General features: G+C 37.9%; 1 protein-coding gene across 8 annotated transcripts in view; it reads left to right on the top strand.

The window, feature by feature from the left end:
* The window catches only part of CCDC171 (coiled-coil domain containing 171), a 314,999-nt gene that overhangs the window by 231,251 nt on the left and 70,145 nt on the right, over positions 1-13,603 (top strand). For 7 of the 8 annotated variants that reach the window (XM_058695287.1, XM_058695289.1, XM_058695288.1 and 4 more), the window contains one exon: positions 5,937-6,068. The exons of the other annotated variant lie outside the window; for it this stretch is intronic. In XM_058695287.1, the coding sequence (XP_058551270.1) occupies positions 5,937-6,068 (132 nt within the window). The remainder of the gene's footprint in view (positions 1-5,936; positions 6,069-13,603) is intronic. 8 annotated transcript variants of the gene reach the window in all.

The following is a 13,603-nucleotide window of genomic DNA, read 5'->3' as shown; positions in this document are numbered from 1 at the left end:
CTTCTCTTTCTTTTTACAAAAGCCTCTCCAGTGTGCCTATTCTACTTGTTGAACCAAATGTTATGTTGATTAGGCATTAGACTATGTGCCAGGAAAGTTAGACCCAGTCAAGTTTTACACTAGACTACCTGAAACTTGGAACTAGATCAGGAGATAGGACACTTACTTATTTATGAAACACTTATTTATGAAAAAAGAAGCCAGCAAGTATCTGTGAAATGGCATCCTGTGTTACTGATAGAAGGTTGACCTGCTAAGGATTGTTCATGTATTCTCTGGTGAGATGTGGTTATTTAAAAAACTTTACAGATGGTGAAAAATATTGTCTTTCCTTCTTCTATACTTTTAAGGCAGAGGATGGCCAACATTTTCTGGAAAGGGTCACATAGTAAATATTTTAGGCTTCGTGGACCAGATGGTCTCTTTCTCAACTATTCGACTCTGTCATGGTCGCAGGAAAACAGCCAAAGATAATAGGTAAATGAATGGGTGTCATGTGTTTCAATAAAACTTTATTTACAATGAGGGGCGGTGGCCTGGATTTGGTTCCCAGGCTGTAGTGTGCCAAGCACACACAGCTCTGTAGTGCAGAGGTTGAAAAATAGTGTGTAAGGTCTTCTGTGTCGGATGAAAAATAGAATAAAGGGGGAAGGGAAAGCAATACGGAGCCAGTGGAGGTGGAAGGAAGGGAAGAGGAAGCAGTGGGACAAAAGAAGGCAGGCAGCTGGAATCAAAGTAGAACATGAACACAGAGGTGTTACAGGAGACTCTGTAGATATGATGGTGGTAAGAATGTTGATTTTGAAACCACGGAGGCCATACTAGGTTGGAGTAAGTAGAATTTTAGCCAGATTAAGGGTATGATGTAAAGTGCTAATATCACTTACTTTCCCCAGACATTAAAGATTCAGGCATTGTGTGTGTGTGTGTGTGTGTGTGTGTGTGTGTGTGTGTATTTTATATATATATATATAGGTATATATATATATATATATAATGTAATAAAATGTATATATATATATAATGTAATAAAAATGTATATATATATGTGTATATATACATATATATGTGTATATATATACACATATATATATACTATATATAATTATATATATATACACACTATATATATACTATATATAATTATATATATATACTATATATACTTATATATATATAGTATATATGTTTTTATTTATTTAGTTATATTATTTATTTAGTTATATTATATATATAGTATATATGTTTTTATGTGGTAAGTTGGTCTGAATTTCTATCTACAATCCTACTACTTTTCCTTGGTGTCCTGTTGGTAAAAACACAGCTAGTACCACATTCCATAAGTGTTTTATTATTATTATTTTTATCTTGGAATATTAGGTCCAAAGAGATTTATAGCTGTGCATAATACAACATCCAGCTTCACATTTTGAGAGTTGAGCAGTTTTTCTTAAAATGGCAAATTTAATCTCATCATTAAGATATTGGGCAGGAATAGCTTTTGTGGTGTTACGGTAGGGGTACAGAAAATCAGAAAACAGATTGGTGGCTTGCTAATCAGAGCAAAAGGAACAGTAAAACATGGATTTTACGAATCACTTCAATCTGGAACTAGATTGTTACAATAAACTAAATATATATTTCATAACAGCATTTTCACTTAGAAAGTTTCATTTATTTTTCTCTATCTGTCTCGTTTCTCTTGTGTCTTATAGCATATATGTCAGAAATACATGCTTTCTAAAAATTTTTTTTTAATTTTTTTTTTTTTACATTTATTCATTTTTGAGAGACAGAAAGAGACAGCGCACAAGCAGGGGAGGGGCAGAGACAGAGAGAGACATAGAATCTGAAGCAGGTTCCAGGCTCTGAGCTGTCAGCACTGAACCCAACGTGGGGCTCAAACCCACAAACCAGGGGATCATGACCTGAGCCAAAGTTGAACGCCCAACCGACAGCCACCCAGGCGCCCCTAAAAAATTTTTTTTTAATGTTTATTTATTTTTGACAGAGAGAGATAGAGAGAGAGAGAGAGAGCATGAGCAGGGGAGGGGCAGAGAGAGAGGGAGACACAGAATCTGAAACAGGCTCCAGGCTTTGAGCTGTCAGCACAGAGCCCGACGCGGGGCTCGAACTCACAGATCACGAGATCATGACCTGAGCCAAAGTCGGACACTCAACCGACTGAGCCACCCAGGTGCCCCGAAATACATGCTTTCTGAAAGTATGTAATAAGAAAGGGAGAAAGCAAACCACTTTTCTAAAAACCAGAATCTCAGAATGTAGTAATGTAGGTATGTTTTCTTTATTCTTTGTCAAAATACTATGAAATTGAACAGTTGTATAGAATGTAATAAAAATGTATACAATTTGACAAATGAGATTTATATTGTGAAATTCTATGAAAAAATTCATTATATGTTAAATATGAACTGTTACCCATTTTGAAGTAGAAAAACATTATTATATATATTTTATCACTCACAGCTATAAATAAATCACGGGGAAAAGGATATAGAATCTTAATTAAAGGATAAATAATGATGTGCCATAAACAGAATTAAAGACAGACTTTTGAAATTATAATTTAAAATTAATTTGAAATTTGAAATTAGAATTTAATCTACAGACAGGCGACAATGATTGTTTTCATCTTAGTCCATACTAAAATCTGTATTTTAGAAGGCGAGCCTACTTCTCCTTTTAGGGAAAAAAGTGATTCTTTTGACAGTAAAGAAATTTATTTTAGATTCTCATATTTGAAAGGAATCCTTTCATATCCACTGGGCAGCGTTTCCCAAAGAAATCCCCCTTATCTCTTTTCTGATTTTGTTTACTTTGTTCTCAGGCTGCCTGTTCTATGTTTTTCAGGAACCAATTTAATGCCATACAGGAAGCGTCCTATTCCTTACTGTTGTGGGTTGAATCTCTTTCCCAGTGTCCCTTGCTCACACACTGAAATTCACACGTGCCTTCTGCCTCCTTCTGAACAGTCTCTCCTTTCCCCCTTGGGGTTTTCCTGTTCCTGGTCACCTTCCCTTCCCGCTTCTTTGCTGTGCATGGCTGTAATTTTATTTGCCCGGCGTCACTGCTTTGCCTTCTCTCAACACAATGCTTTCATTCCCCATACCCCTTCAAATAAAGGAATTCCTAGCCAATCCTTTTTCAAGAGTGAGAAAAAACTTTTTCTAGAAATACTCGGAAAACGTGTTGGATGCCTTCTCTCAAAGTTCTGGCATAATTTAAAAGTGGAAACAACTCTTAAAATTTAGCAGAAATATTTGTGATATTATATTTATGATGTATCACAAGTCACTGTCTCTTGATGGCACTGTCAACGTTCAGCACATAATGTATCACTGAACGAACGTATTAACACGTGCATATCCAAATACTGTCGTAGTTATGATGCCATCAAAATGACTGCATTTTGAGGGTTTTTTTTTTTTTTTTTTAACGTTTATTTATTTTTGAGACAGAGAGAGACTGAGCATGAATGGGGGAGGGTCAGAGAGAGGGAGACACAGAATCTGAAACAGGCTCCAGGCTCTGAGCTGTCAGCACAGAGCCCGACGCGGGGCTTGAACTCACGGACCGAGAGATCATGACCTGAGCCGAAGTCGGCCGCTTAACCGACTGAGCCACCCAGGCGCCCCATTGAGGTTTTTTTTTTTAACCTATCTAATGTAAAGAATGAATTTAATCTTGGAAATTAAATAATGTTGTCGTGAAGATGCTAATTTGATAAGAAGTCACAGTTTTAAATGCCAAATGCCCGGGCTTAATATTGTTCAGCAACTTTATTTAGAGACTGTGAAATGTGGCTCCCTGTTCCTGTGGACGTCAGGCTTCACGGCTGATGTCTGGTGCCTGATAATAATCGGGTGAAAGGACCCCCAGCGCTCGAACCGTGTTGTGGATTATACCTACATTGCTTACGGTCCCCCCTCCCCCCTTTGCCCGTATTAGCAATCTGCTTTTGTACTTTGACTTCCAGGATTTCCCTAGTGAATTTTGTCACAGAAAAAAGAGAATCATCAATATCGCAGTTAAACTTGACTTTCAAAGCTAATAGTATCTCATTTGGGGGCTCAAATTTAATAAATTTTCTTTGATTCTGGGTGAGTTTTTAAACATCAAACAATGAATTGGCCAGGGTGCAGTAAAATATTTAGATCTATTGACTATGGTTCAGAAGGGTAGAAGGCAAAACACCAGTGGTTTGATGTTGATAAATTCTCAGCACCTTAATCCACATTAATGTTTTCTTTTATCTGAGTGCGCACTGGTGACCAAAAAAGAAAAAGCGGGAGAAGGTATCCATAAGTATAAACTATAAAAATTAAAGAAAATATACTTGTAAAATATGATTTTTTTTATGTAAAATAAGTTAAAAGCATTCTCATCCTGACTGAAGACTCTGGAGAATGTTTGTTACAGATAAATACACATTCCGAATTGGGACTCCGCTGTGCATACAGTACTCACACCATTATAAAAATTACCTTACGGTGTATGTTTTCTAGCATACACTTTGACATTCACTTATTGACAGAAAGTCTTCTGCTCAACTTGGGAATATAAAGATTAGCATGAACGGTTAAAGATGTCATCATATGTTTGTGTGTGTTTACTGGTGTAAGGAGACCCTACGCAGTATGATGGTTCATTCATAAAACAAGAAATAACTCAAACAGGTTTTACAAGCTTCCCAAGTAGAATGGAAAAGCAAAGCAGAGTTTTCTATCATATATTGTCGCCAAGTTACATTTGAAGTCGCTCAGGTAAAAGTAGAGATATAAATATATTTATTTGAGAAATTAGTGCTATTTTTATAGTTTTCCCACTCTTGACCTTTACTATTTCATAAAAAACACTTTTGATCCTGTGGCTTTAAGCTAGTTGTGTAATATTTATCAAATATGTGGTAGCAAAGAGATACGTTTTTAAAACCAAGTCAGGCATAGGGAAAGTTAGAAAATATGCCTGTGTATGAAACCTACTATCATGAAACTACATAATTAAAAATGAGAGCTCACTGATATTATGGAAAACTAAACTGTGGAATTTTTAAAGCTTTTAATAACTTTGGAAATTAAAAATGAAAACAGACCGGTTTTTGAGCATTTTCTTTTATCTATATACAGCATATAGGGAGTAGTTTCTCATTTGTCCAGAAGGTGGCAGTGTAATATCAACTGCATGTGATACCTATATTGGCTAGAGAATTGGTGTTTCTTCTGTATCTGTGATGTTTGTATTGTTGCCTTTCCGAATACTTAAAATATAGTACAAATACCACTGATTTCATTCATTATCTTATTTAGAAGTTGCGTGACTGAGTTGGTTTATATGTATTTAGTCGCTAAGACTCAAGTTTAGTAAGAAGAAAATGGGCAAATAAACCTCTGACTGGTATATTTTTAAGTCTCCTTGTGTGTTGAGTCTATTTGTTTTTATTCCAGGGTACATATTATTGAAGTTTTCTTTTCAAAGACCAGTACCAAATAACTGTCTTGTCTAATATGTATCAGTTAATGCCAGTTAAATTAAACATGTTATTTTAAAAAATGATAATAATTAGGAGATTGCTGTTTGTTTTCGATTTTGTGGATGTTTTTTTCCTCCTTTTTTTTTTCTTTTGAGGGTGGAACGGTGAAAAAATAATTCAAAACCTCTTGATCAGAAGAGCTCCAGTGACTCGTCTTCCCTCCCTCATTTCAAGCAGGAGGATGCTTTTTCTTCTTAACATTCTCCCCCAGCACTCTGAATTAGAGATTTATTTGCAACGAAAAATCAATTAGTCCTAAATTTATTCATGGATTTCAGGTCCAGCGATCAATGCAAGTCCACTCAGTGGGCTCAAGGGGACCCAGTTCATCCCAGTTAATGTGTCTGAAGGGGAATTACCATTGATGCTGTTTTTTTCCCTTTAGGTCAGAGATCAGATCTCGCTGTCACGGACTGCGGCAAGTAGGAATGACTTCACCCTGCAGCTACCCAAACTGCACCTGGAGACCTTTGCAATGGAGGGGCTCAAGGGCGGGCCAGAGGTTGTAGCGTGCCAGGTTAGAGTCTAAATAACATTGTTTGCTACTGAGACGCCTAGAAAAATAAATTGCACTAACTGGAGAGAAGGAAAGCCTCAAAGTATTGTGAATAACTTAAAGGAGATGCAAATAATTCTTCTTAATTTTTCTTCTACCGTGTAACCCTATTTCACAAATAATTGTGTGTTTTTTTCTTTAAAGCCTCGAAATAGCCTGTTAAGTAAGCCAGAAAAGTATTTTTTTTTTTTTTTACCAAGGAAAAATGTGTGTTTTATAGCTAAGTACAGTATGTAAAGAACACGCTTCCCTGTCAGCAGAGGACAATAAGACACTAGGCTGTTATCTCTTTAAGCTAGTCTCAATTTGTAGCTCTTATTGTTTTAAATAAATCACTGTAGAGAAAATTATCAGGAGAGATATTTGAAAATTTTCAATGTTAATTCCAAAGTATGGCCAATATTTCTTAGGTAGCAATTTAATTTAAGCAACTGTAGAACCTTACTGGACTTTTTGCACTGAGGAGCATTTCCCCTTGATTTTTAGTTTTAATGAACAACATAATAATATGTGCACATTGGGTTATTTCATTTATAAAACTCAAAGTACCAAATCCTGAAACCTCAAATAATTGTAAAATCAACTTAATAAAGAAATTTTTTTCCAGAGCATACTCCTTTTCAGATGCTGCAGGTATCTTTCTAATCAAGGTTACTATTGTGTTATTGTGGGCATTTTTATTTTTCCTGAGGGTTAGGACAGTTTTTTAGTTGGACGGAACAAAATTCGGTACGTGCTTTATTTGCCTTTTAATGCCCAGTGCCTTTATTAGAAAAACCTATCAACACTGTGTAAACTGTAGGAAGCCTGATATTTCAAAAGAGGCTGTTCTTGTTCAGTAGCATTCTAGAATTTTCAGTGAAGAGAGAATTATCTCTTAAATTGAAGAGAGAAATATCTCTTAAAACTCAGTTTCTGTTTCGCATTTTGAGGTTTAAAATAAACTTCATCCTTCTTTAGTGTATGACTCTGTGGAATTTTAATTTTGTACAAAATTAATATCAGTCCAAGTGGGGCTCTGGTAATTTTTTTCTCCATGCTCCATACCCTAATTTAATTTGTTATTAGTGCCCAAATTAATGCTTTACAAAGAAAGAATGCTCATTTCTTTCATTAGGTTGTCCACCAATATATTTAAAATATATACGTGATTTAAAACTAAGCATAAAATGTTTTTATTTTCAGTTATAGGCTGGAATACCATACCATTATTTAGTACAAGATTAAGATGTACATTTTAAATTTGATTACCATTATTTATGAATTCATTGCAACCACAAATACAATAATATGATTTGAGATTTTTCTAGTGGCCATAAAATAATCCTGTACTTGGCTATCCTTGATTCAGAATCTCAGAGGGCTCAGGACTTGTCATAATTCACAAATAAAGACTTCCCCCAAACTGTAGATTTTAGTGATTTGGAAAGAGACTGATCCTCAGAATGCCAGTTTTGGGGGGAAAAGCACGAACTCTCTATGGTTCTGACATCAGTGAAGAGCCAGAAGGAAATGTAGAGACCCGTATTTCAAACTGCCGTCTGTTCCAAGTTCTACTAGAAATACTTACGCACAAGGCCAATACCTAAACACTTGGGCTCGTTTTGCAGTGACGTGCTGGGATGTACACGGCAGGTTAGTCATGAATCGAAGTTCATTACTCCATGCGGACAAGAACACGTGACTTGGGCCATAATAGTTTTTTCCACAGACACACAGACACAGGCAGGGAGACAGACAGACAGACAGACACACAGAATTGTGGTAGGCTTTGGAGTACTTTGAGAAGAAAGGCTCTGTAGTAATTGATGACCTAAATTTTCATATTAATAGCTACCGTGTCAGTGACCACTTACTATGGACGAGGTATCATGCTTAGTTAGTTCTTTAAATACTTCATGCTGTCTAATTCTCACAATGGACCTGTCACATGTGGCGTTATATGTCAAATAATGGCATCATTTGCATTTTACAATTGAAAAACAACTACAACAGGCAACGCTCCACATCAACAGCAAGTAAGGGGCAGGGCCCGGAGCCTGAATTCAAGTGTAGGTGTTGTTTGACTGCAAAGCCTGAACTGGTAAAATCTGATACTGGAACAAAGTCTAGACACTTGTGTTAAATGGTAAGCGCACAGCCTCTGAGATGTATATAGTGGGATTTTCCTTCCGTTTACAAAATATTCATTATGCATCTATGTAAGATGTAGGTCATAGTTTATGCTGTATTGTGGACAAATTCACAGAGAAAGAAATTTTGCTTCCACTTGACAGGCTAATATTATGGAACACTACTTTTCACCTTTTTGCAGTATGTAAATATGCATATTTATGCTAAGTGTGGTACACACATATTTAGGGACTCAGTGTCCGTTTGGCTTCGTACTCGGTGCTGATGGGGCAGACTGTTCAGAGAGCACGTGTCCTTTGATCATGCCGAGGAGAGGGTCACTGTGCAGGATGTGGTAGTGTCCAACCATTCGGCCAACCTATACAGCCATCGCTAGAGCAGTAGGAGCTGCCCCCCGTCTGTCTCTTCCAAAATGGGAGGTTCCAAAATGGAAGGAGGAACAGTGAGCACGAGGGAATGGTGAAGAGGCTTACCCTTTCCCCTCCGGACCCGGGAGAGCAGGTGACTTATGCTCTCCCCCGGGAGGAAATTCAGTTCAGAAAAATGTAGTCTCTGAGCTCTGCTAGCATTTAGCTTCAATTTTATTGTCCGCAAAAGAAAAAAAAAGGTGTAGTCCTAGCAGTTTCTCAGGCTTGTAGTAGCATTAAGTGAGGCAATGCATGTCAAGTAGAGAACACAGTGCCTAGCCAAGAGAGCAGGCAGTGTATGGTAGCTGTTATGACTGCAGCCACTATGGGACCCTCGTAAAGAGGAAGCTAGCACCAGTGGCTAGTTTTCATTACTTTTATTTTTTATTTTTTTATTAAAAATTTTTTTAAGCTTTATTTATTTTTGAGAGAGAGAGGAAGAGAGAGCGAGCGTGAGTGGGGGAGGAGCAGAGAGAGGGAGACACAGAATCCGAAGCAGGCTCCAGGCTCGGAGCTGTCAGCACAGAGCCTGACACGGGGCTCGAACTCACAAACTGTGAGATCATGACCTGAGCCGAAGTCAGATGCCCAACCGACTGAGCCACCCAGGTGCCCCTGTTTTCATTATTTTTAAGGGTGTGTGTGTTTTACATGGAGGAATGGTTATTTAGGATCTTTTTCTCTCTATCTTTCCATTGGCTTCATATACTCTTCCTTGTTTCTTCAAAAGCTTTAAATAACTTTGATTAATATCAGCATCAGCTCCCTATTTACTTTTCCATGTTACTTGATGTTCCTGTGAGACCATGTCTCCAACGAAACCCTTTGTCTAAGCTCTTATGGCAAGTCCATACTATTGTTACCTGTGCTTTTATCTCCCAAACGATAGTGTTATCAGTCAACCAGAAAAAAATTAAAACACCTAGATTAGACAAGTTAGCTGTAGCTGAAAAGTCCAGTATAATGTGAATGCACAGGACTTTGTCATAAAAAATATGCTATCCATATTTTATAAAGATAATACCGATCACTCATTATCTTATACTTTGAATTTTTTCTCAATAATTAAGCTATGTAATGCATTAAAAATATTTTTATGTTTATTTAGTTTTGAGAGAGAGAGAGAGAGAGAGCAGTGGAGGGGGCAGAGGATCCAAAGTGGGCTCTGTGCTGAGAATAGAGAGCTCAGTGCAGCGCTCGAGTTCACGAACCCTGAGATCGTGACCTGAGCCGAAGTCGGACACTTAACTGACTGACCCCCTCCACCCCCCCGGTGCCCCTGTAATGCATTTATTATCTGGCAAATATTAGCAGGCATGTAATAAATGTTTGTGTCTCCACCCTCATTCAATAATAAGCAACAAGGAACAATATAAATAGTTGACATTTGTTGAGTACTTATTCTGTACCAGTCACTGTGCTAGCCACTTTACATTTGCTATCTCATTTAATCCCTGCAACAACGGTATGAATAGGTGCTGTGATTTTCTCTCTTTTATAAAGAAAGGAGCTAAAGTTTATTGAGATGCAATAAATTGCTAGAGGTTACGTATCCAGTGAATAGGATCCATTCATGCTTTTTATTTCTGCCTTTTGTAAACCATGGCTTGCTGTGTGTGTGCGTGTGTGTGTGTGTGTGTGTGTGCGTCTTAAAATGGTCAAGAGGGAAAAAGAATAAAGGAAGGGTCTGTCTGTAGAATACAGTTTCATTTGTGAGGAAATAGCTGAGAGGATAGAACTGCAAAAGAGGCTAACTGGAAAAGTTACTTACTTTACTTTTTACTTACTTACTGTGTATTTTGGCCTTTCACCTGTGAAGTGAAGATAACAAAAATTTCTGACTCCTAATGTTGGTGTGATGTTGAAATGGGTTAGCATATAAAGTGCTCAGAATGGTGACAGGTGCATTGTAAACGCTCAGCGTCTATTAGCTGTCCACTAACACGAAAGCTGCATGAGGCCGGGAACTTGGTTTTGTTCGCTGTTGCATAATTCTTTAGGATGAATGTGTGGGGTTGCTGCCTCTAAGGTTACGCACATTCGAAGGCTCTGATATACATTCCTCAAGTGTCCCTGAAAAAGACTTCCAGTTTACTCCTAAATGACCTCTGTTAGGCTTTTAGTTTCCTTCTTAAAAGTTTGGTTCTTTATTTTCCATTACTAAAGGGAAGTGTTATCTCCTTTATATAATTTAGATCTTCCCTGATTTCAGATGCCCGTTGTCACTGGGTTCTTAATTTACAGAGTTGCCAGCATTTAGTCTAAGAGTCTCCATAGCGAGGTATACAGAATATTTGGTGACTACTGTTTGTTTCACAGATACTCTTTTTCATTTATTTCTGGGTGCATAGCTGTGCTCTGAGTGTTTGAGATTATTGGAAATCTGACCTTTTTGGTAATGTAATAAGGCGTCGAAAAGATTTTAAGCTTATCTAAAGTTGTTATCCAGGAGAGTGTGTGCAATTGTCTTTAACTTCTAAAATGAAAGCATCTTTTAAATGAAAGAACATAAAATGATTTTAGACTCAGGTGGTGGGGTCGAATGGAATGTTGAAATGCTACCCTCTTCAAAGGTTGGAAGGTACTGTCCAGAGAAGGGAAGAGCTGTTTGTCAGGCAAAAACAATTCGCTGGAAAAATCATAGGGTCCATGTGAGAATAAACACGTTTTGATGAAGAAGGCCGTCTTACCTTACCTACCTGCTTGACAGCTGTAGTCTGTAGCTCACAGATTATAAATTGTGCCAGTGAGGACTCTAGATGTCCTAGGTTTGAGGCCTAACCTGAGGATGAACGTAAGAATCAGCGTGTTTGCTCTTGCTGTTGGCACCCACAAGAGTAAATGGCATTTTCTGAGGGAGTTGTCGGAAAACTGTCTGAGGTGAGTTGTCGGAAAAGCATTTTTGTTATTTGCTAGTTAAAAGTTGAGAATCCTTCTCTGAAGATTTGATAATTTCTTCAAAATCTCCTGGTAACTGAGCTGTAAGCAAGGCTGAATGAAACAAAACAGAAAGTTCAGCTGTTAATGTGTGCAGAGGACTGACTTTAAGACTGTGTTGCAAATTGGGATAACAATTAAATAATTAAGTGTGAGCGCTTCAACCTTGGCTGTGGTCATTATGAGTTAGACCTCATGGTCTTCGATCTGCTATCTGCTAAGATTTTCGTTCTTGATGGCCCAGAAAACCTAGCGTGTCCATCATTATTGTGCAGTTTGATATTGTTGTTTGCCTTCTCACCCTCCCTCTTTCCCTTCCTCATTCCTTCCCTTCTGGTGCCTGTTTGATTTGCACTTTATTTTTTGGGTGGTGATGATGATGGTGGAGTGGGGGAAGGAAATACATCAATCAGAATTCTAGAGCAGAACGGTAGAGTAACAATGTCAAATTATGCTTTTTTTTTGGTTCAGATATTTTACCTGGTGATATATGCTACCATTCTTTTCTCAGTCCTTATACCTTATTTTTAAAGACTTATTGTCAAAAGAGAGTTTTCTTTTTTTTTTTACATTTATTGTTAAAACATAGCTTGGGTACTGATGGCTAAGATTTCTAAAAACTGTTCAAGTAGGGAGTTATAAGAAGTTCTTTAAAAATATTTAGCAGATGAGATATTTTACATCTTGCATCATGGGTTTTATTTCAGATTGGTGGTAATCTGAAACACCAAGAGTGTTTTTGATTGTTGCTGGGACTTTCATCATTGCCTTTTGAAAAGGATAGGATGAGGGGTGCCTGGGTGGCTCAGCGAGTTAAGTGTCTGACTTTGGCTCAGGTCCGTGAGTTCAAACCCTGCGTTGGGCTCTGTGCTGACAGCCCAGAGCCTGGAGTCTGCTTTGGATTCTGTTCTCCCTCTCTCTGCCCCTCGCCTGCTTGCACTCTCTCTCTCTCTCTCTCTCTCTCTCTCTCTTTCAAAGATAAACATTAAAAAAATTTTTTTAAAAAGAAAGAAATGGACAGGATGACATATGAAGAGAAGGAAATGCATCTGTATTAAGCTTTTGCTGCACAAAACCTCATATTGAGGAATCTCATAACTCCTTACTCCTTAACTCAGCTGAAAATATTCTAGAATTAGTCCCTCTGGGAGTGACCTGGTATCAGTGATTTGAACTGACACTAAGTAAAATCTGATAGGAATTCTTTAAAAACTAGGCATGATTCATAAAGTCCTTTTTCCAGTTTTTTTTAAAGTTTATTCATTTATTTTTGAGAGAGACAGAGACAACATGAGCGGGAAGAGGCAGAGAGAGAGAGAGAGAAAGAGAGAGAGAGAATCCCAAGCAGGTTCCGCAATGTCAGCACAGAGCCCGATGCCGTGATCCATCTCACACAAGCAAGAGATCATGACCTGAGCCAAAACCAAGAGTAGACACTTGACCAACTGAGTCACCCAGGTGCCCCGTCCAGTTTTGTTTTTATCACTTCTTCCTTTGTTTATTTTAAGGAAGAATAATTAGGAAGAAGATAAAATCATAGCAGAGTCAGGATCCCAGAGGTTTGAAGAGGTTATGCAACTTTACTAAAAAGTAACAGGATCGGCTGTAGAACAGATGAAGTCCTTCCCCCTGTAGACACAAATCATACAGGTAGCAGGACTTGTCATTGTTTTGTCCAACTGTGTTTTTTGCAAGGAAATACACCATCCCTTCTTGTGAAGCGTGAACAGGCTGACGGTGCTATTGGAGTTCTAGGAGAGGATCACTATTTTCTGTGAGCGATTGGCCCTTAGCTCTTCTGGTGCATCAGCTTGTCACCTGTAATGTAGCAGGATTCTCGCACATGGAATCGTGACAACGAGGCTTTTCTTTCTAGGAAGCAACTTTATTCCTGCCGGCACGACTCAGTTGGGTTTGTACCCAAAGAACTGAGCCCCGGATGCCATGTGGCATAGTTTTTTGTATATTTTCTACTTCTTTGTCTCTCATATATGGTAACACACACAAACATGCAGTCTC

Source organism: Neofelis nebulosa, chromosome 12 (genome assembly GCF_028018385.1).
Source record: "Neofelis nebulosa isolate mNeoNeb1 chromosome 12, mNeoNeb1.pri, whole genome shotgun sequence".
In the NCBI taxonomy this organism is placed as follows: Eukaryota; Metazoa; Chordata; class Mammalia; order Carnivora; family Felidae; genus Neofelis; species Neofelis nebulosa.
This window is presented reverse-complemented; position numbering and strand designations above follow the sequence as displayed.